Source organism: Hesperophylax consimilis, chromosome 3 (assembly GCF_061612785.1).
Source record: "Hesperophylax consimilis isolate HC1 chromosome 3, BYU_Hcon_1.0, whole genome shotgun sequence".
NCBI classification, from domain to species: Eukaryota; Metazoa; Arthropoda; class Insecta; order Trichoptera; family Limnephilidae; genus Hesperophylax; species Hesperophylax consimilis.
The window spans coordinates 5304130-5328454 of NC_142838.1; the positions used below are offsets into that span (position 1 = coordinate 5304130).

Consider the following 24325-nt stretch of genomic DNA (forward strand, 5'->3'; position numbering starts at 1 on the left):
GTAATTAGTAGGAACTTAACTAACTTAGTAAGGTATATCAATAAAGGTTTTGTGTACCTATCGAAGTAATTAAGTTTTTAATTCAATTATTTGTAAAGGCAAGAGCTTTGAATGTAATATCAACAAAGATAGTACTGATTGGGGGATGTTTTTGATATTTAAAGCTACGTAATAAGCATTCAAAAAGAAGAAAAATATGTTTTAAATGAGAGATAATAATATTATATAAATACGAATGTTGAAGAGAGTGCGGTAATATTAAAAAAATAGGCGTAAACGAAAATATTTTTTAAAGCTCGACTTATTTAAAATAGAGCAAAAATCTCAAAATAGTTTATGAGCATATTTTGAGGATTTTTTTCTATGGAGGAAATTTTGTATAGTTAAATACTAATTCTGAAACTTAGGCCGGGTTGTTTAAAAATTGTTAATTTTCAAGTCCTGTGAAAGTTCTGTTATTATCTCATAATGGGCAAGTTGCTTCATAAAACTGTAATAATAACAAAACTTTAATTTAACCTTCACAGAATTTTTAAAATTAACTTTAACGTTTGATAAATTGTTCAAATCCTGTGAAACAACCCGTCTTTAATGCAAAAAATATGTTTTTTTTAAGAGCTTAAAACTTAGAACGGGTTGTTTCAGAGAATTTTAACAATTCATCAAATTTCACAATTAAGAAAATGTAGTTCATTGAAATGCTTAACTTTAAATGAAAATGGTCGTAATATTATTTACTCTTCTTCGAATTCTAGATGCTTCATTCAGCAAAAAAGTAAAGAAGTTCCAAGGTAAAACCGCGAACATTTTTTTAAAAAGTCTATTAGCCTGTCAGAATTGGAAAATTTGCATGTAATTTTTTCGACCATTCTTACGGGCCCTTTGCAATCACATCAATCATAAAAGTATTCGGTTTTTTCCTGCGGTTCCGGGTTTATTTCCCTAATATCTAATCCCAAATGAGCTGTAAGCCTCGTCATTTGTACGACGGAATATGAAAGATATTAATGATGGAATGGAAATGGATTTTCTGAATTTCGGGCCAACATTTTAGGTGCCTATAAATTTATTCATTCTCAGTTGTTCAAAGAAAAGTTCATGGAATAAAATTATTAGACAATTATTTGTGCTGTTCGTAAATTTTTAAATATCATTTTTTCCTAGTACGGATAACTTCTGAATGATGATCTTAAACCAGGGCGATGCTGAGAGTATATTCCACTTTGGAACGTACCTATTATTTTAAAATAAAATAATCATTATTTTAAATAATAAATAAATTGTGAAATAACACAAATTAGTCAACCAAAATTTGATTAGGACTCGAGATCTACAAATTGCTAGTCTATAGCCTTACCACTCGACCACCGAGGCCATTTGATTATTTCTTCTATAATTTCCTATAATTTTTTACTTCTTCAAAATATGAAAATACGATTAAGGAAAAAGAGATGTTACATTGATGTTCAATGATTTAATCATGGCAAACACTTACCATCTTACTCTTAATAGATAATACGAGGGGTTAGTAGAAACTGTTTATCGTGTTAAACGTTAGTAAATACACCGACAGTATTAGTAGAAGATTAGTAAACCGCACATAAGTAAGGAATAGGAATGTATAACGATCGTATTTGGCGGACCTTCTTAACAATTTAGTTTATTTGACAAAGGTCGATCTGTCGCGTAGTGAAAATGAAAAATCAGTATACAATTCAGTATACGGTCCTCTTCACTTATTTGATGACCTAATATATGTGGCAATATGCAACAGATTACATGTATAAGGAAATACCTAGGCAGCATTATCATTTCTAAATAGCACGGGTACGTCTTCTCGAAAGTTCGAGTGCTGATTAATTTAATCACACTTCTTTAGTTACGCGTCTGGAACATTTCCGCCTATACTAGATGCATGCGGAATAGCATAAGCAGAGTCATGCAGCGCTACCGAACGGGAATAGGATGGGTGTTTCAGAGAATTTGAACAATTCTTCAAATTTCAAAGTAAATTTTCAGCTTCCGTGAAAGATTTTTTCAAGTTCTGTTATTATTTTAGTTCTATAAATCAACTAGCCCATAATGACAGAACTTGAATAGGACTTTCACAGAACCTGAAAATGAACGTTGAAATTTTATGAATTGTACAAATTCTCTGAAACAACCCGTCCTTAGTGTACACCGCGGAAATTCGGAGTTGCGCCTAGGCCCTTCCACCACTTTGCCGGCCTGCACTTCCGTGCTGAGCATTTTTGGCGTTTTCCTCACTGGAGAATCAGAGAAACCCATGGTCTTCACCACCAGTGATGTATTTGGCTACGCATTCTGGTCTTCGCTTCTATGCCGTTGAGCTACCAACTTTATCGCCATGACCATTCTCCACAATCTCCGCTTCTACGGCATTGACATGCGTCAAACATCGGTCCGGAGTAATTCATTGTCAGGAACAAACCACTACTACATTGGTTACTCTATTAAAACTCTGTATACTCTAACTACTTCAATAAAGCCACAGTGATTCTATAGCCTCTTTCATTCGTCCCTCATTACCATCCATAAATATATATTTAAACGGTCTCAGTTAAATGATGATTTTAGGTCTATTTCAGCTTTTGGTTAAATTTATCAAAGGCTGAAACTTAAAAATCAGCCAATCATAACTATTTCTGACAAAGGATGAAATAACTATTGTTGATTTGATGGCCATGAAGTGTGAAACTATGAATATAACTTAATAAAAATTCTATCGTCCTTTTTTATAAAACAAAATTTACTTATTTGTTTCATCTTTTGTTTCAGATTCTTGGATGGAAAGGACGCCGTTGCTATTGTGCAATCAAATAACTATGCAGTGAACTAATAGATTTTATTTTTATCGTACGCTTGACGGCTTTCTAACTAAACAAACATTTAGCTTTTTACGAGTATCGTATATTAACTTACTAACATGATAAATCGTATAATAATTTCTCTTTGTGAACTGCAATACGATAAAAAAACTTCCTTGTTATAAATTAAACCGGTAAATATGTACTTCATCAAACCTTCAACTGTTTTATGTCAGACTGACGCGTGTAATAGTTTAAGCGGTAGTTTTATCAAACGGATAGCCGGCGATCACAGGCTATGATTGTGAGCGGTGAGTTAGTGGGCGAAGGTAATAGCAGTTTGGGCGGCACCAGCCCTGGCATGGGCGGCAGGGCTGGACCTGCAGCAGGGTCCGTTGTGGGCAGGTGGATGAAGTGGCTCCTTGCAGCAACAGTGCTGAGCTTCGATACAGGTAATTTTTTTTAACCAATTACTAAAATGTTATGTTCTTATAACAATTAGCATAACTATTTTGAAACAGCATTATGATAGTATTCGCATGTAGTTATTTCTTTTTTGAACGCCCGGAGGGTTTTTACATATAAGTAGTCCAACTTTAAGATTTCATGTAATTTTGAAACATAAGAAGAAATAATAAAAATTAAATTAAATTGATGAAAAATACAAAAATAAAAATTGTAGTGATCAGATATGTTCACAATTTAAGAGTAGTAGTGGAATACATATTTAACTGAGGAAAGATGGAAATCGGAAAAGACTTCGTTTTTCAGTACACAGTTACTCAACACAGCTAAAACCATTTGGATCAACTTCTCGTTTCACTGTGGCAATACTGAAAGTATCTTCTGGTTTGGAATGAAGCGCACATGTTCCACATAGTTGAAATGATACAATATTTTAATCCAATACGTCTTAGATATTTTGCTCATGATAGATAATGTTTGATGAAATTTTCTATTCTAATAAGGCTAAACAGAAAAGTAGTACTTTTTCTTTTGTATGTCGTCCCTCTTTTTGCCTCTTCTTATATGTCCTTGCCTCTTTTTGGCTATTCCTGGTTTTATCTTGTCTCTTTTTGCTTCTTCTTGTTTCTGTTCTTGGCTCGCCCTGGATCTTCTTGCGTATTTTTTACATCTTCTCGCCCCTTCTTCGTTTGTCTCGTCTCTTCTTCTTTCTATACAGCCCCTTCTTGTCTTTTCTAGTCTCTCCATGGCTCTTCTTAGCTATTCTTGCCTCCTGTTGCAATTTGTTGCCCCTTCTTGACTAGTCTTGTCTCTTATTGGCTCTTCTTGCCCTTTGATGCAACTTCTCACCCCTTTTTTGGCTTGTATTGTATCTTCGTACTACTTACCGCCGCTCCTCGTCTATTCTATTCTCTTGTCGTCTTGTCAAATCCCTTCTTTCCTCTCATACCTCTTATTGAATCTTCTCCACCCTTCTAGCCCCAACTTGTCTTTTCTTGTCTCTTAAAGTATCTTCTTAGCCCTGCTAGACACTTCTTGGATCGTCTTGCCTCTTCTTGCATCTCCTTGCATCTTATCGCGCTTTCTTGGCGCATACTGTTTCTTCCTGGCTCTTCTTGTATCTTCTTAGTTCTTACCGACCTTTCTGGTATTCATAACTTTTCTTATCGACTTATTTTTCTTGCTTCGTTTTTGTCTCTTCTTAACTCTTCTTCAGTGAAAATACTCAAATAAAATTAAACAAAAACTAAACGAAGAAATTAAAATACAAAATGTACATTCGTGAACACTCCTCTGAAATGTAATGAATACAAATCGACTTGAAAATAAACAAATATAAACGCTACAACCATAGCTTCATCAGGGCTTTATAAATATATATATATATATATATATATATATATATATTTATACCGACCTATATATATATTTATATATATATATATATTTTAGGTCGGTGGCCGAGTTGACATCGTGTTTGGGTCCCACCCAGGCGTAGTGCGTTCAATTCCTCGGCTGGCTAAGTCCTCTATCACAACACATATATATGTGTATTATACAGCCCCGATGAAGCTACGGTTGACACAAGAACTAATTTTCCCAACTAACAATATATTTATAAAGCGTATTAAAATATAATTTTTTTAAAATCAAACACAATTTTTTAATAGAAAGAGTTAAAATTTTATTGCGAATGTACCGATTGTAACGCGTTCATCCCTTTTCTAGAAAGAAACAAAGACCTCAAAATACACGTCCTGCTTTGACACACAACACTTCAACGTCTTGATGAACGTTTCTATTATAATAAGACTCAAAAATAATGTATTTCTCATATTAATTTATTCTTTATTTATTATTTTACCCAATAACTTTTTTCAGGTCAACCTATGGTTCAATAAAGCATAGCTAAGTGGAAATATCCCTCTTTCTCATTTGGACCATCATTTAGTTCCAGAACTATCTAGAAAATCAATGACTTCGCCACAATCCTATATTATTGGTTTTTAGATGGCTCCATTTGCTCCCACTCTACTGTATCTACTATATTATGCTTTGTATGAAAATTTATCGATGAACTCAAAGTCGACCTTTCTGCCCAAAGTTTAGCCCGTTTGCGAGAGGTTGTTTTTTTCCTGCCGATCCATTTGTTTTGCTTAAATTGGGATTTTGAATTTACAACTCCCATTAGTTCAGCTCATAAACGAAAATAATGCATTTGTTTATAAAAATTCCAATATCTGTTCAATGTGTTTCAATTTTTGGGATACGAGCTTATTATTTATTATATATACTTCGTTTTTTTATGTTTTCGAATAATTTACATGGGTTGATCATAACTTTGGGAATAAAATTCTATTTATTTGGAAAAAATCGATTTGAATTTGTTACGAGTGTTTTTTTTTGCTTATGTAAATACACCATACAAGAAATTCCCTGGTTGTCTGCCAACTAATTGGGGGAAGTTTTTTCTTAAATATATAAATTTAAGTACATTTGCGGCAAATTCCATTGTCGAAGATACTTTCAGTTTCGCCCTGGTAAAAGACCACCGTTCAGAATTTGGCTTTGGCCGTGTTTGGTGACCTGATCTGAGTAGCCAGGCACTTTGCCCTTTTTCTCTTCCCCGCCGCTTTCCCCTCCCCAATACCTTCAGCCTTATAAAATACTCCAATTCGGGATGCTATAGTCTCACTGGTTCCAGACGATTGGGAGCAGTTGGGATTTCAGAGCGGGATTCACCTAAAAATAAAACAATATCCCTCACTGTGCGTCCAAACTGCTCCGTAAGGCTAAAGGGAATGTGGGGGGGGAAGGAGATACAGAAGAGCAAGTTTGGGAAGTTCCTGACTATTCAGATCTGGTCACCGAACACAGTTAACGCCAACGTGAACAAAATTTCTCTTCTGGAATAATTGGCAGAGGTTGAGACAGGCTCTGATATATTAAAATCACATATTATACAATTAGTAATGCTCTGAATAAAACAACGTGCTTGAGAATCTTTGGTAAGAAAGAGTTGTGTGGCATTTTAACTCTGATAGAATTCGAAGAGTTGACGGATATGGGTTACGTTCAGCTTTGGTCTTATTTAATGACTGTTTTGTAATAAAAAAAAATAATATGGTTATGACGAGCACATGATTGCGCACATAATTACGCATTTGTTTATCTTGAATAACATACCTAGTGAATGCTGTGCACAGAATTTCAAAGGGAATAAGATTTGAGAAAGGACATTGAATATTTACGAATATTAACTTCTTAAATACTTATCTATGTTAATTATTTATGTTTATTTGCCCTCGGTGTTTACCCCATTCTGTTCACCTTTGGAACCGGTACTTTGATTGTATTTCAGAAAAGAGTTATGTATCATAGGTACACATATTAATCATCTTTTATAACATTTTATTCGATTTTTCAAGAAGAAGCAAGAAGAGCCAAGATGAAGCGAGAAGATACAAGAAGAGACAAGAAGATTCAAGGCACGCTTAAATGAAATCCTGTATTCCTGCCCATCCTATATTCCAATATTGACTTAATAGGTTGCTTGTATATGTATATCGGTCGATTAAGCACCAACCTCCTTCCCTTCCTCGAAGCACGTGTTCCAAGTCCTAGTAAATCAGTGCCCCCTGGTCGCACCGGAATGGAAGTACTCCTGGCTGAGGTGGTACAATTGTGTGGTATCATATAGTTTCGTATCTGAATAAAACAGCATGCTTGGCTAGGCTGACAAAACGGAAGAGGTTTTTTTTTATATTCATCGACCAGTTTACAGCTCTACATTACAGGTGCCGTTGGAGACAAGTACATAAAGACATGATTTTCTGAGCTGACTCATTAAAATTCGAAATTTCTTTGGAATTTGTTTTACTTGTGTACTGATTCCGGTAATGTACCAATTGTTTACACATTTAACCTTCGACTTTGACAGATAGCCGACGCCATTTTTATCGCTTCTATTATCTTTCTCTATTGGCTCTGACATTTTTCTAATGTTGACCATCTTTAATGTTCAACTTTTGTTTGATGTCTGACTTTAATTTGTAGATATTCATTTTAATTTCAACATTGAAAGGTGAAACGGCAGTCACGCATAGTGAAAAAATACCTTGCAGAACTTTCCTCAAAATAAACCGCTTTCAATTGAATAATACACTATCGAAAAAAAACTTTATTAATTTAATTTAATTTTTTAAAGTAATAATTAATAAAGTTAATTTTAGTATTTTAAAGCTCCGTCCCAGTAGTGGACGAATTACTACCTACGATAAAAAATATCGCTATCGATATTAGCTAGAAAAGTATCATCAAATAAAAAATACTTTCGAAAGCGTGAGCCCTTCAAGTTTGATAGAAATTCTTTCTAAAAGGGTTAGCATTTACAAGTTACAAAAAAAGCTAAAATCTTGACACAAAAAAAATTTACGACTTGAAATCCTTTGACAGTCCCAGACGTGAAATTATGGGACTATAAGAATTATGTATTGAATGGTATGAAAAATAAACTTTAATATTGTTTTATGTAGGAACACAAGACCATATTGTAAAGCGTATCGCAAAAAAAATAAGAAAATCGGATTTCTCTTTTATTCACTGACACCTACGAGGTTCATTGTTCACACACAATAACTCAATACCTTTTATAAAAAGGGACAATAAATACTAAGGAGTTGAGCGTCTGGTGAAGTTTCTGATGTTTCGGTTTTACTTGGTATTCATGATTTATTATCTCATTTAATTGTGGTGTTTTGTAGGAGCCTGATCATTAAGTTTACTGACTATACGAGTTCAGTTAATCTCCTTGTTCTTCCATGGCTTCCGCATAACATAGCTAGACGTAATCGCGTGGACAGATGTATAAAACAAATCGTACAAACAAATTAAACAAATCGATCCGTGGGAAATGATAACATGTTTGAAAATATTAAGTATGATACTAGTGTTCGATAATATGTTATCTTTTTTGTTAAATTTCAAGTGTAGTACCTAGTCCCAGAGATAGGTCTTACGTGAAGTCATCGTTCAGGTTTGTTTTGTCTTTTTCGTTTTCATGAATGTATGAGAAGGAAAAGAAAGATCTTCGTTGTAAAGTAATTATGATGATATTAATATTTAAAGCAAATAAAAAATAATAGAGTTTTACGAGTTACTCAATAAAAACAAATAAATAGACAATATATTTTATCATTAAACCAGCATTCTTTATACAATAAAAAATATTATATTCCCATACATCTGCAATTTTCCGCAAATTTCAAAATTTTGTTGAAGATATAAAATCTTTATCAAACAGTTCGCTGTGTTTGAATGAAAATTATTGACGGCCTCCGTAGTCGAGGGATAAGGCTCTCGACTAGCAAGCTGGAGGTTGTGGGATCAAATCCCGGCGAGCGCAAGAAATTTTATTGTTTGGTGTTATTTCACAATTTGATCACGTAAATAACATATACCTACTTTACATATAACGTGTAATTTGTGTATTTTGCCGAATGGTTAGTTCAATGGTTTTAGTTGTTTTTTCCAACTTGCCCGTAAAAAAGTTATTCTATTCTCATTGTTGATTTATATAATTTCTTTTAACGATGTGAATTGTGGTTCTGTATTTAGTGTTAAAAGATGAAATTTTCCTCAATAAAGTAGTTCAATTTTAGATAACAGGAATTTTTTCTATTATTTGTTTAATTTATAATATAATCCATCTTTATTTTACAAAACATATTAAATAAAAGTAAAATTAAAAAACAGTTCATAAAAAAGTCGAATTTTCAACCTATTGCGGTACAACAACAACATTAGCTATCTAGGGTCAAATCACTGACCGTGACCGTTATGTCGAGCCCAACTATTTAAACGGCCTGGTAGAAGACATTATTATATATCTAAAAAATATATATAAACTATCAAGAATGGAGGAAAATGAAAAGGAACTTGATCCTGTAGAACTTGCCGCTCATGGGCAAACATAGAGAAGGTCATAAATTTCCTACAGACTGGTTTATACACTAATAAACAACGAACACGCGTCATACGCACATATTTTGGCGATTTATCGACGGACAAAAGTGTCTTCGAATTGCCTGTTCGCTTAACTAAACATAACTACATATCGGATAAGAATGTGTGCCAGCGCTGAAATATCGGGGAGTCAATCCCGGCTGTTCTCTTGCTGTGTATCACAATAGAAATATTGCTGTCCGTGTTCTTGATGCTTGTTTAGGTGAACCTAGCACCATTTATTGTTTTTGTGTTTAATTCGTAGTTTTAATTTTTTTTAAATTTAATTATAATCAAAATTAATAATATATTAATTAATATCTGCAAGTATTTTTCGGTTTTTGTTATTGTTACAGCTATTTCGGCTTTCAAGGCCATTTTCAAACTGTGGTTATAACAACGTTGAGACGATTTTTTTAATATGATTCTATTTTACCCCTCCCAATTTAAAATGATTTATTACCTATTAAACCGATTTACTGATAAATAATTGTAAAAATATATTTTATATTCTGTGGGGAAAACAAACTTTCCAAATACCCCCAAAGAATATGAAATCTATTGTCATCAAGCGCTTAGCACTACTTTGATAAAAAAACTTTAAATAAACCTTTATAGGAACAACAACTCGCTCTATTGACTCTGGCGGTATTCTCGTGGAATGTTTTGGTGGTTACATAATGCTTAGTAGGAAAGTAGATAAAGGTTATGAAAATCGTGAAATTTAAATTTAATTACTTAACAAGGCCTCATAAAATATAAATCACAAGCGACAAAGTTACAATACGTAATGAGAATGTGAATAAATGTATTTTACAAATAATAAGCTACACCGCAGCGTGGTATTTAAGTAAGTTGAAAGTTGTAAAATGTCAAATATAATGAGTCTGGAATTATAACATATGCCTGAAAAGGTTAAGAATTTGTATGTAGAACGAAAGAAATATTGAAAATACAAGATTTTGCCTTTGTTTTACCCATTGTGGCTTTGTCAACTATGACTCCATGACAATAAGCCTGTGTGGCTGCAGGATCAATAGATATCCTCCGATTACAAAATCCACCAAGAATCAAGTCTGCAGTATAAAATACTGGTATCGTTATTGATAGCGTTGTATGATTCGTCATCATTCAGTCTAAATTTTCGTACAAGGAACAGCCCGAGCTTTTTAAGATTTCAACTCCAATGCCCAGTTTGCAGGTTTGACAACCGCTGCGACCCAAAATAATTTATAGGCAATATTTCCAATACACAATGGTAAATTTTTCAATGATAAAAGTGCCACAAACCAAAGTCATACATAAAATACATCTAAAGTGTCTAAACACGTCTTATTTTTATTCAACAAATGCCCAGATTCTTGGCAAGATTATCATGAGACTGAAGGAGAATGGAAAGAAAATATTAATAATAATAAATGGAAAATTTTATACAGCGCCGTTTTTGTGAACATCACCTTAAGGACGTTGTGCCATTGCAAATATGTAGACATAGATTCTTACCAGATAAATACACATTTATCAGAAAAGTTTAAGCTTGTAGATTATATAAGATTGAAGCAGACGACATACTAAAAAACACTGCAAATTACATAATTTTAGAGTTGCAATTTAATTTTCTATTATTATTGATGTTACAAAATGTATAAGAATATAAGGGGTAAAAGTAGAGTTGATATCTATTTCACATAAAATATTTTAATTTTAGGACTGAATAATATTTTATAATACTACCTTACAAACCTCAAACATTTTTTACTTAAGGTGTCAAAGGTGACAGGTTTCTGACTAGATATGAGTTTAAAGTTAAACTCTAAATTCTTTAAATCATGTGGCGAAAGGGTGTACCAATGGCGGGAAATTTTTGGTTTTTCATAGCTAGTCTCTTATAGAGTTTAAGAAATATCGAATAATATTTCTATTTGGTAGGGTAGGTAGGCTGTAACGGACGGAATATTCACAGTGTCGTATGATTTTCGACGCAGCGTTTTATTATATCAGTCAAATTGAACTTGAAGGACCAATTAATAATTTCCGAATTCGCTGATATTTCCACTTGATAGTTTGGTGGACAATGCGTTTTTTAATATTAATATTTCCCATTTTCACAAATCACATTTACTATTTATATTTTTTCATGTTGTTTGATTATAAAAACCCAGAAACCTTAAAAAGTTCCCTGAACCCGAATTAATTCAATTGTAAAAAAATCACATTGAACCTTAAAACAAATCGAATCATTCATTACAGAGTTGGTAAACGGAGAAACGTCCAACTAAATATAATTTAAAAAAAACTCCATCATATTTCATCCATATTTTTTTTAATGTAATTTCAATTTAGTAAAATATGAAATTTGTAGAAAAATTAGTAATATTACCTACTTAATTTCAAAGTTTTTCTTACTGGTTTCGTTCGAGATTTCAACCTTTTTGAATTAATCTTTTGTCCTATTGACCGATTGAAAAATGGCGTATTTCTCTTACCTACATGATTAGTTTTCAGTAGCAAATAATTTTGTCATATTTTTCATTATTGCCAAAGGGGCAAAGATTGTGTTATAGAAATATGTCGCCAACATTCACGACAAGTCACTAAAAGAAACAAACTCTAAAGCTGTTTTGTTTGAATTTCTTTCACAGACCACCCATTTAAGTTGTTTGTCGCACAAACGTTTCATGTGAAAAAAATAAAGTTTTTTCATAGATAGAAACAGTTCCCCGTCCTCGCATCCGCCAATTTTACACTTTTTTTCTCTTCTCTTATTTGCGAAAACTTATTTAAACTTTTGACTTATTTAATGATAAATTGACGCCTTTTTTCGGGGCTTTTACAAACGAATATTAAGAAATTTACATTAGTTATTGTACATACCTAACTGAATTGCTTCAATACCAACATTTTATATTTGTTAGATAAATTAAAGATGTCCACTGATATTGTTACCCTCCATTAGTATTCTGAGCAAAGAGAAATACAAATGGTAGTTAGTCCCAGAATTTCTGCATTGAAATAAATTAACTTCTAGTTTCGTTGTAGAATCGGGAAGCTCAATCAATTCTAGCAATACCGGACTATCAACTAAATTATTTAGAATTTTATAATTTTATATAGAAATACCAAGTCAGTGAAAATTATTCTGTCTAACAATTTGAGCATATTCATATAATTTAACAGAGTGTTGTAGTTCCACATAATTGCTGGAATACCCATTTTTAAGTTTATAAAACCTAAGAATTTGTTTTTTATTCTTTCAACAGCTTGTACATGTATATTATAATGTGGGTTGCAGATAAGAGAATTGTACTCAAGTTGACTTCAAATATAATAATTTAATACACTTTATATTTTAAAATTTCTGGTTAGCCTAGTTATAAATCCCAAACCTTTTAAGCCCTTATTAGAGATTTCTGTTATGTGGTTAAAGATTTGATAGAAAAGTGATGCCTAAGTCTTTGATTTGTTTTAATTTCTCATGAGCATTGTTATTAATGTTGGGATCAAAAACCACTGGATTTTTTATTCGAGAAAATCAAACTATTTGACATTTTGAGATATTTAAGTTAAGTCTATTTTCATTACGCCGAATTAATAAATTTTTGATATTGTCTTGGAGAATGTTGCAATGGTAAATATTTTGAATAGTTCTATAAATTTTGAGGTCATCAGCGAAATGTAAGATAAATACATCATAAAAAAATTTAGATCATTTATAAACAAGATAAATATGATTGGGCCATTATATTCCGATTGTACATTTTTGGATATCTACCTATTCTTTCGTGGTTAAAACATTATTTTCCTTAGCTACAGACATTCGATGATATCAGGTAGGTACTACTAAATGAAAGTCATTTTTTAGCTATGAAATTTGGATTATACTAACGGCAAACGCGATACACGGATGTTCTCTGTGCGGGAAAAAATGGATTTTATATCAAATCTAGATGGACGTGGTTTCGTATCAAAACACGATGATATCAATTACAACTGTACCAAGGCAGTTATTAGGTACTAATAAACATTTGTCAATTTTATGTTTATCAAATTTGAATCTAATTCATCATTCATCACCATTCCGGGAAAAAATGGATTTTGTATTAAATCCTTTGTTTCGAAGTATTTTAAAGTTAATTTTCAAGTTCAATTATGGGCCAGATGTTTCAGAGAACTGAAATGTTGGTGACCGGATAAGTCATCAAAATAATAATTCATCACATATTTAAAAAGTTATATAAAGTCATGGAAAGTGATGAAACAAAAACTTTATTAAGTGGGTTAAGTAGGTTAGGTTAGGTTGGGTTAGGTTTAATTTTTTTTTCATCGTTTCTAATGACTTTATATCACTTTTTAAAGATGTGTTGAATTGTCGAGGTGTTGATTTATCATAGAACCAAAATTTTAACAGAACTTGAATAGATTTTTCACAGATATTTTGAAAATTAACTACGAAATTTAATGAATTGTTCAAATTCTGTGAAAAAACTCTGTAGTGTTCTCATACCAAAATCATCGTAGAAAAAATAATGGACGAAACTGGTGAAAGCTTTTAACCAGCTACAGAAAGAAAGTGGCTTCTGGTGTCAACGATAAAAATAATTTCACTCCAAACTCATTTAATCAAAAGACTTCAGCCAAATTTCACTCCTAATATAAATGCGAATGATTTTATTTTTTTCCACATTTTTTCGACATCATTACGGTATTTTCCACAAATCGAACGAAATATGAAAAGCGCGTCAGATAACCGCGCTTAAAACATGTCAATTCGCTTCTTTCGCATTTCCCTTATTTCGCATTCATGAAATTTTCAGAAAAACCAATTCGGTGAAATGGCGCTGAGAGGTGGAAGTCACGAATGCCTTTAATATGCGACCGTCCGGGCGTTAGATCAGATAAGGAAAAAACTTTGGAGACTCGAGACTTTGGCCTACTTTATGAAACGTAATAGATATGAGTGGTGTCACATTATACCGAGTATTCCCTAATACTATCACGTAAAGTAGTCGCTGCGTCCTATGTTTATTGAGAGGAAATGATAACTTTTGCGTGGATTTTGAATTGGCTGGTTTGTTTCGGCAGTATTTGGGATTAGAAGAAATCAAAATCAAGGGTAACCCCCTTGTTCATTTTTCGTTAGCAATTATTTATAAAGTAAAAATATTTTTTTTTGGAGTAAGATAATTTATCTGCACAAAACTTTGCAACAATAAAGTAAACATAATATTGTAAAATTAACGCTACGAATTGGTTTCGTGAGGACATAATCAAATAAAACCTTCTCATAAGGAAATTGTAACTAAATTTTAGATTTTTGTAAAGAATATTTTTTAATTTTCTTTCCCAGCGTTTGTGGACGCAAAAAATTGTATTTATTTTACAACTGTAGACAAATATTTGTAATACAAGCTATTAATTCAACGTACCTAATAATACCCAGATCAACCATCGCTCTTAGGAATCAAACGCATAACCTCCGACTCATAATCAAAAGCGTGAACCAATTAGCTAGAAAGGCAGTCTCCCAAAATGAACATCAAATGTATTTCCTACCGTTGCATGAGTAAGGCAATCGATTTTTATTATCTGCAATGCAAACGTGGTCCTTCTCTGCGTCTTATATATTATGTATATTATTATTAGGGAAAGGAATCATATAAAATAAATTTCTTTGAAACGGCAGTCGTGTTAACGAGATTTTTCTCAGTGAAAATGGAACCGGGAAAAGAAAATGCGGGAATAGAAAAGTGAAAGGCAATGAATACGGAAAGGCAACTGTTGTAGAAATGTCATTTTTAAGCATTTTTTAAAAGGGCTTAGTTATTTTTTAATAATTCACAGGCAAATAACTATGCATTTAAAGTGTGTTAATATGTTAAACAATATTATTCATAGAAGTGTTATAAATTTTAAAACAAATAAAAGAATCTACACAACGGTAATAATGAATCCACAAGACTCACTAAAAGTCAACTATTCCAAACTAAAACTATGCATGAAATGGCTGTACCTGTGTTTGGTGACTAAATATGAATGGCATGAAACTTCCAAACCATCCTCTTTCTCACCTCATTACCTTCTTTAATTCTTTTAGCCTCACAACATAACCCACTCGGGGACGACATAGTCCCACTGCCTCCAGAAAGTGGGGAATAGCTTGACTCTTGGGCGGTATTAACATTGAAATAAATGTATTTTATTAGTAACAAAGAATGTGAAAAAAATTAGATTAGCACAAGTGTGTGCGTAAAGCTGGATTTGAGAGATAAACTTGTAAATGAAATCATACTAATATACTTAAAAGGAACCAAGACAAAAATTTGAACGTAAAAATGCAATTAGAGACATAACAAATTACTAGTAAATAATGTATTGAAAATATGATAAACAATAATAATAACATGACATTTATATAGCGCAGTTTAATGTCATTTAAGTGCGCTTTACTATAACCAACTTAAAAATGGTAATTCAGTATTAGTGGTTCTTAAAATTATTCCAACCGTGTGCCTTACCCAATACAGATCTAATATTATAACACTAAATACACTGTTTATACAAAGTGATGACAAAACTTAGAATAACAATAACAGCAGGACAGGACAAAACAAGAATATTAAAACTAAAACATAATATAAAGCAGGAGGCAGTTTGTTCTCAGAAATGAGAATCTTCTGAGCAGACATTTTAAAAAGGTACAATAAAGAGGCAACCGAAACCAAATAATTACCGGAAGCTTACAATATGCAAGCAATAATATGGCCCATTATAAAATATTGAAAAGAAGTTAAAATTTATGAATGGTAGGATTTTTTAAATAATTTTGTTTTTAAAGCCCGTTTAAATTCAGCCAAATTCTAGAAATTAGTAAGAGCTGAGGGAAGTCTATTCCAGATGAGCGGGCCTGTTACCCTAAAAGAAAGATCATAGTAAACGGCTCGATTTGACCTAGAAAGTTCGATTATACGATTATTAACATCTAGATCTGCTGACCTTAGAGTAAGCTGTCTATTGCTTGAGTTTTGTCGGACACATAGTTCCGATATATAGGCTGGCGCCATTCCTTGCAATGCTTTGAAGGTCATTAAGCAGATCTTGAACTCTATTCTTTCAGGGCATCGAAGCCAGTGAAAACTATTCCTTAGAAGTGGGGTTATACGAAAACAAATATATTATAACAAACCAATATTAGTACCTATACAAGGTGTATGAGGGAAAAGTGCACTAACTTCAGATTATGATCCATTCTACGTGAAAGTGAAAGTCAAAAAGCTGAATACATTTTCCAAATTCCAATGCTTAAAGTTAGTTTGCCGAAAAAATGTTGAATTGTTCCAATGGATTAAAAAAATTCTATGAAAAAAAATGTTTCATCGGAAAAAACAATGGCATTTCAAAAAAAAAGTTTTTTATATTTTTTTTACTTCTTACATTATGAAGAATCATTTCCCGAAGTCAAGTACTTCAACTTTACCCCCGGACAACCTGTATAATAAGTAGGTATTCAGATTACCTACCTTGAAATTATTTATCAAATATTTTATGAAGACACGTGTTGAAAGTGGTACGCTATTATATAAAAAAAATCATCAAAAGTAATTATTTTTCAATATTGCACAATTTGTTAAAATTTCAAAATCATATTATTTTCTGTGGTGAGGTAAAATATAAAGAAGGTATTGTTCAATGGCGTTCGCTAGACAGCCTAAATACCAAGAATTCTAAAGCTCTATATCCTTCAATAACCGACAATCAGGAGTTATTCAGGGCGCTGTATTATAATACAGGAGGCGGACGTGTAAAGTGGGCTTACCCCTCCCACCCTCCTCCCACCACTTTCCGCCCGTTTCACACCCCTGGATCTGCTATGCTGGTAATTGTAAATTTCACCTACATACAAGACGGCTTATGTCCAGGGGTGTTCAAATAATTAAATATATATGTATAAATATTATTTTCAATTTCAATTTGATTGGCACTAGCAATACGTTAAGCGAAAGAAAATTTAATGAAATAAAGCTCCATCGCATTACCGTAATTGAACATCGGTAAATTCAAGCACATACTGTTTTAATTTTGTCCGATGTTACCGGTTCACCGACTCTTGGTCCTAAGGAAAATTATTGAACCTCCGGACAAATCGTCCCCCCCATTTAATCCCCTTTAGATTTAGATCTCTCTGCCAGGTATATGTCTAACCTTGATCTTCCCGTAAATTGATAAATAAATCCCAGAAGTTTCGAAGTATTAACCTTTGTACAATGTACATACCAGCACCCGTGAATGTTATAAATGGATATTATGATTTTGAAGGAGAGTGTGAGCAAATCTTCTTAATCTTTATTTGTAAATATTCAGCTTGCGTATGTTTGAGCTCGAAAAACTCTTAAAGTAGTCGACCGATATCACTGAAAAAGTGTTCTTATGAGTGTCAGGAGTGGTTTTTTGATAAATTTTAATAGTAGAAGAAGTTGGGGACGTTTAAATAATACTACACGCAATATCTCTGTACCCGAATGAGATACAGAGTCAAATTAAAATCAATGCATTGTTTTTAACAGTAACATTGCTGTATACGGTAGTGAATGGTGAAAGAAGTTGGAGACGCCCAACAAAGACTTCAGGAATAGCGTTTTGCGGAGTTTTCCACTGGTTTATTATAATATTACTCTTGTACGGTTTGTACTGTATATATATTTTTGTATATATTTTTATATATTTTTATATATATTAATTATATATATTTTTTTCTTTGTAGCTTTTGAGTGAAAACATTATGTAACATTACATTTAAAAAACATGAGAGTAAGAAAACATTCTCAATTATCTGGTATTACCTATATTACGCTATTTCGTAAGAGAGCAATATTTTAAATTTGTTCCCGCCCTATAAGAGAATAAAATGCAATATTCTAAACCCTTACGAATAATGGACTTTACGAATATAAATACTTAAAGTAACTCTGAAGGACATATTTCCCGGCGGATCAATTCAAGAAGGAATCATTTGTTGGGGGATCAATCGTAATTAGTAAGTAATCGATGTGAACATACTTTAATACAAGTCAAAGTATAGTATGTAAATACTCACTCGTAAACTGAAAAAAATATTCCACAATGCATACGGCAGGATTACCTATAGCACTCGACCATTTTACAAAATAATGTAAAAAGTTTTTTTTTATAGCAAGAAATTAAAAAAAATCAATCTGCCAAGAGTAAAATAATTCCCTTTCTTCTTCTTAAGTCGTGTCCTCATTGCTGAGGATTGTGACACCCGGTCCATTTTACCATTTACTAGCTGACGTAAACCCGGCGTTGCTCGGAATGTAATACGCATGTTTTGTGTATATGTAAACTTTCCGGGAATTTTTTTCCAAATAACAGTGAAAACCCTATCAAAATCCGTTGTGTTTTTTAGAAGAATTAAGCACACAAACAAAGAGACGCGGAAAGTGACTTTGTTTTATACTATTTAGAGATACTTGAAATTAACGTTTTCAATCTCTAAAACAGTTGTTATAATTTTGGATTGGAATTAAAACATCCCTGTTTACTTTAAAGTTGAGTAACTTTAAAATTTTCAGATTAGTCTGCAGATGTCCATTTTAAACAGTACTCAGGTATCTACAGAGCATATTTTAATGAACAAGGTACAAAGTGATCATAATCACAGTATCAGAAGTCTTATACTTGTAGGCAATCTTTTAGCAATCTTCTAAATATGAAAAGATATTTATTTAAATATACTTCATTTTTGTACCGTATTTAATTATGAAGCTAGCTCTTAAAGTAACTTTTTATTTTATTTTTAAAGTAAATCGTCGATGCGTTTATTGTCATTCAGAAAGTTGTGAATAAGATAGTTGTGAAAGTTGTGAATAACCCGATTTGAAATAATGCCACTGTGGTTAACTGCATGGAAGCCAGTAAAAAAATATATATGAAAATATGTGGTAGCTTGTTCGAAACAGAATGCTTTCCACGCTCATTTTCTTACAGACAAGATTTGTCAAAAAGTTCTTTACGATTTATATCAAATAAAAACATAATTGGAAACTAGGATAAATTTATTTGGCCATTTAGTTTAAAGCATTTTTATAAAGAAATATCATGTTAACCAATCAAAGACACAACCCTCAACCATATACATCGTTGATATATGCACAAAAAAATATATACCAATACTTTTTGTGTGGCAGCTGAAATGGGTGGCTTTCGCCCGTTGTAAATAAAAACACATAAATTATTCTTCTGCATTGTTAGATAAAAAGTTTAGTCGCTGACTTTAAGTTTTTGGTGTAAACTGAATACACTTTTCAAAACAAGCAACGAGGTAAACGGTAAGATAGCTTTCAAAGTTGCTCTTGACTTCGATCTGTCGATGTAGAAAAGTTTTATGTCCACTGCTTTCGTAGAAGTCTCCTAGTGCGCTGTTGGATAAAGTCATTCTAACATTTATTTTCACTACAAGGGAAGTTTTAAGCTACTTAATAAATTACATGATAATAAATTGAAAATAAAATATAATGGTCAACATTTTGATTACTTGTACTACGGTGGCTTGAGGAAAATTCTATCTATGGTGATGGGGCGCGCCCTGCTACTGGGCGACGTCCTGGACAAGAGAGTTTTCCGATCTTCGATAGCGCTAACTCGTCCCAGCTACTCTGTGGCACATCAAGGCAGCGACCCCATGCTCCCTACCTTCTGCGAACATCTGTGAGGCGCTGCATCGCCAAGGGAGGCCTTGGGAGATGTGTTCATGACGCCTTGTACGCTCAGTACGCCTTGCACGCTCAGTACTCTTCTTCGACGTTCTATGTCATTTTTAAGATTTTTAACATATTTTTCCGTGATTACCACGGGTCTGCGCTAGTGGAAAAAAATGCTAAATGCAGAATGAATAGTTAAGTATGTTGAATAATCCGTGTTTTTATTTATAATGAAAACTTCCGTTGTTGTTTTCAACAAAAGCAGATGAGTGAGCTTTCCTAGAAGTTTGATTTTGTTTTTAAGAATTGTTGGATTCTCAAATCCATCGCACAGTTGAGTGACAGAACCAATTCGTCCAATCTGCTTTTCCCATGTTAAACTCAATAGGCTGAGAGTGTTTTTTCATCTACAATGATAATACCGAATATCCAATAAAACCACTTCTTTAGTCTTATCTTATTTTATTTTTTGGGATGAATAATAAAGACATGATTTGAATAGTATAATATTAAGATTTTAGGTGATTCTTTAGTGTTTCATTTGTAGATTGTCGGATAATTTTTTTGTGTAGTGCTTCTTTATGTCTGATTGATACAATTAATCCAAAAGTTATCCATGGCTTAACCGGTTTAAATTTTGATGATTTTTTTCTGTGTTATCGTGCAGTACGTGCGTTGATAGTTTTTTTTTCAAATAATTCGAAGCATTTATTCCTATCATTACAATTGAAGATGTCGTGCCATTTCTCTTAATCTAGATTATGTACTAGGGCATTTATGTTGAGCGTTTTGCGTCGGCCGTTGTCCTTCCCCGGAGTTTGTATTGGTACACATTTTTTTTCGTAATTGTACGTAAAAATGCACCCGAAATGTTCTGTGATTGTCGTTTGTATGACTGCAGATACTATGTTTTTTATATCTTGATTGTTTGTGAACACATGATCTATGCACGAAGGTCGTTAACCTGGGATAATTCTCGTAAATGAATTAATACACGATATATAATAATTTATATATTGCAATTATTGAAGAAGAAATAATAAAAAAAAATTCATTTAATTGTATTGTTTAATATTTGACGCGACTGATAAACAATGTTAGGAAGATGGGATTTTTTTTTCAAACCACCCACTTATACGCAATACACACTGAAAAAAAAACAGTCGCAAGAAAAAAGTAACTATTGAATATTTTCTTGCAATAAATTAATCCAGTTTAATTTTTTGTTAATTATTTCTGTTATCAAATGTAACAATCTAAAATAAATACCAAACCCAAAACAATTTCACAAATTTTTTTTCATTTAAGGTACCTACCGAATTACATATATCCTAGCAAAATATAGTCACAAATAATTGCTAAAATTACCTCTAAAACTGTGAAATATCGATTTCTAACGGCCCATTTTTTAAAAGTTTGAAACAAATATAAATAAAATGGCACTTATCTGTACCAGATATTAGTTATACCTTTTGATAAAAAAAATAATAATTCAGTTTGGTTGGGTATTTTGGCCTTAAATCCAAATTTAACTTTTGTATGAAAATGGCCGCACAACCGTTTCCCTTAAGAATAGTGCATAAATAAATTCTAAACATATATTTTGTCAATGAATTGCGTCCAAATTTCTAGTCTTCTAGTTTACGTATTAAGCGTACGCAAAAATAAGGTTTTATTATAATTATGTTTTAAATAATTAATAATAATTATTTATATTATTATTATTTCAATTAATTTAATTTTATGAATTATTAAAATTATTATGGGTATTTTCTTACTTCATAGAAAGTATTCTTAAATTAACAATTTTATCTTCTGTTATTTGTTAAAAACGGTGAGAGCATTACCGGACGCCATTTTATGAGCATGAACACCTTTCTCTTTTCGCCTTACAGATTTTGTATATCATCAAAATTATTTTATAAAAATGAAATCCAACAAAAACCTGAAAATTTCTGTTTTTCTAAGAATTTTTCAAAAGTCTGTTGAAAAGTGTTGCACGAATAAATGTTAAGAACATTACCGGGTAGCTTTTAAATTTCTTTTCGGATTAGATCTAGGCATAGAGAGCGGTAGAAATAATTAAACGAACAGAATATTCCTCCAGTACCAATTATTTTTTTCCTGGTATAAGTTAGAATAAAAATCAAAAGGTTATAACGCATATCAGCGACACGTGCCGTGTACCTAACAAAATAATGTTTCATCTACTACCATACTCGTACGTTTTATGTAATACTCAAAGAATTTTAAAAAGAAAGTGATACTTACATGCATTTTTGCAATATTTTTAAAGACATATTAAGCTATGCCACAGATGCAAGAAAAACTGTAAAATTGTACACATATCGTGGGTAACGTTTGCTGAAAACGATATTTCAAAAATATGATTCATAGTGACGGATAAGTATTACGATATTTTCCACATAAACTGCCCATAAAAAAATCATTCCAATATTATTACCCACTATTACAGTTAAATTCCGTGTCAAAAAATAATTTCCGAATCTGGCTTGACGTGTTATATTGGAGTAAGATTTATTTGTTTATAACGTGGCTTGTTTTTCCGGAGATTTGGCCAGAGATTACAATGATTACAATCATAACTCATAGATTTATTACCATGGCTAACTTTACTGATATACAAGATGTCCTGAAAATCAACGCTATCCTTTGAAGGGCTGATAGGCCATCTCACGACGTACAGAATTTCATGATTGGGAAAACCGTTGGTTTTCGAGAAATTGGCACTTTTATGAATTCCGTGAAAATTGACAACTAATGTCAGTTTATTGAAGACCACAAACTCCACATTTTAATATTCTAATGTTTATTTTGGAAACATATATAGCCGCCCAGTCCATAATAAAACTAACAGTTCCCGTAACTTTGGACTTCTCAAACTGTAAAAAAGTGTACCACGTTTACCTGGAAAGTTATTTAAAAAAATTGCCTTTTAATTTTATTTTGTGAAATGGTATAAAATTTGTACTTTAGAAAAAAATATTGATATTTAACTGCAAAATGGCCAATTGTCGATTTTTTTTTCAATAATAAGAAATTCGGATGAAAAATACAATAAAATTGCGATTTCATATATAGTCATATTATAATATTCTGGTCTGGCATGAGTTGGCCATCTAAAGGGTAACGATGATTTTTGTGAAATCCTAAATGATATTATATTATTACGAGTATATGTGTAAGATGGCCAATGGTGAAAGGAGGACAGGTTTATACATATATAAATTAGTAGTCGTCTTTAAACCATCTAGTTACCAGTTTCGAATACATCATTTTTTTCTTATATAATTCAATTTTAAGCTTTATTGAAAAGAAATACATTTCTTAGATTATGATGAAACGATATTGAATAATCATTTTAAAAAATTATTTTAGTATGCAGCAATTTAATATCATCATTAAATGCCTCAATTAGCCTCATCCTCAAATAACTTTCTTTGGTATTTATCCTTGGCATGACATCACATCATTAAAGTTTATATCAATAATGACGGTAACTTGTCAACGTTACCGACATTATCGCGGAAAGTCAAACGTTGACTGAATTAAGCAATGTGAATTGACCAAATTGGCAGTAAAATCTTTTCCCAAAAGCCTCATAGCAAAATGTGTTATGCTCCGTTAAAAATTATATTTTTGTTCTTAATGGTCATTAGAGAGGATTTTTTTCAAAAGTAGGGTATGTACTTTAAACCGCGCATGTATATAGACGTATGCACGTGCGCACACACACATGAAAAATATGAAATATTAACCAAGCACCATTTGTTTGGGTTCTCTTTTACATCAATCTTGCTATTCCCTACCTGCCTACCCTTAATGCGTTTTTATGACTTTTAGCAAACCTTTTAAAAATCCACGTTCCAAAAAGAAAACGAAATCGGTGTTCGACAAAGTGGGCTAAAAATGCCAGCATGAAAATGTGAGCGCGCTCGGTTTTCCCTCAGGATGAGGTAACATTTTCGGTTGATACGCATGTGTAGTAAGTACCCTGCTTTGTTTTGTAAACTTTTCGCATGATTTAAACGTGGTCTTAGAGAAGGTTTATACACGAGGGGGTGGAACAAATGTTTTCTGAACGACCGCTAGAACAGAAGATATGAACTTACTCACATCATATATTAATGGTAGGTATATGAGAAACTAAATAATATAATGTATCTACACAACATTATGTATAGTAAAAAATACTAATTCTGGTTGTGTGTGTCTCTGACTCCGGTTCAATGTTCTCTTAAGCTCGAATTTGCTTTGAAATTAATTGTTTTTCAAAATTAGAACCGTTTGCTT

At 32.3% G+C, this 24325-nt stretch overlaps 1 protein-coding gene across 1 annotated transcript in view; it reads left to right on the plus strand.

The window, feature by feature from the left end:
• The first annotated feature begins 3033 nt into the window (after positions 1 to 3033).
• Positions 3034 to 24325, plus strand: part of LOC149424856 (zwei Ig domain protein zig-8-like) — a 101587-nt gene continuing 80295 nt past the window's right edge. The window contains exon 1 of the mRNA XM_089650833.1: positions 3034 to 3280. Coding sequence (XP_089506959.1) covers positions 3127 to 3280 — 154 coding nt within the window. The 5' untranslated portion in view covers positions 3034 to 3126. The remainder of the gene's footprint in view (positions 3281 to 24325) is intronic.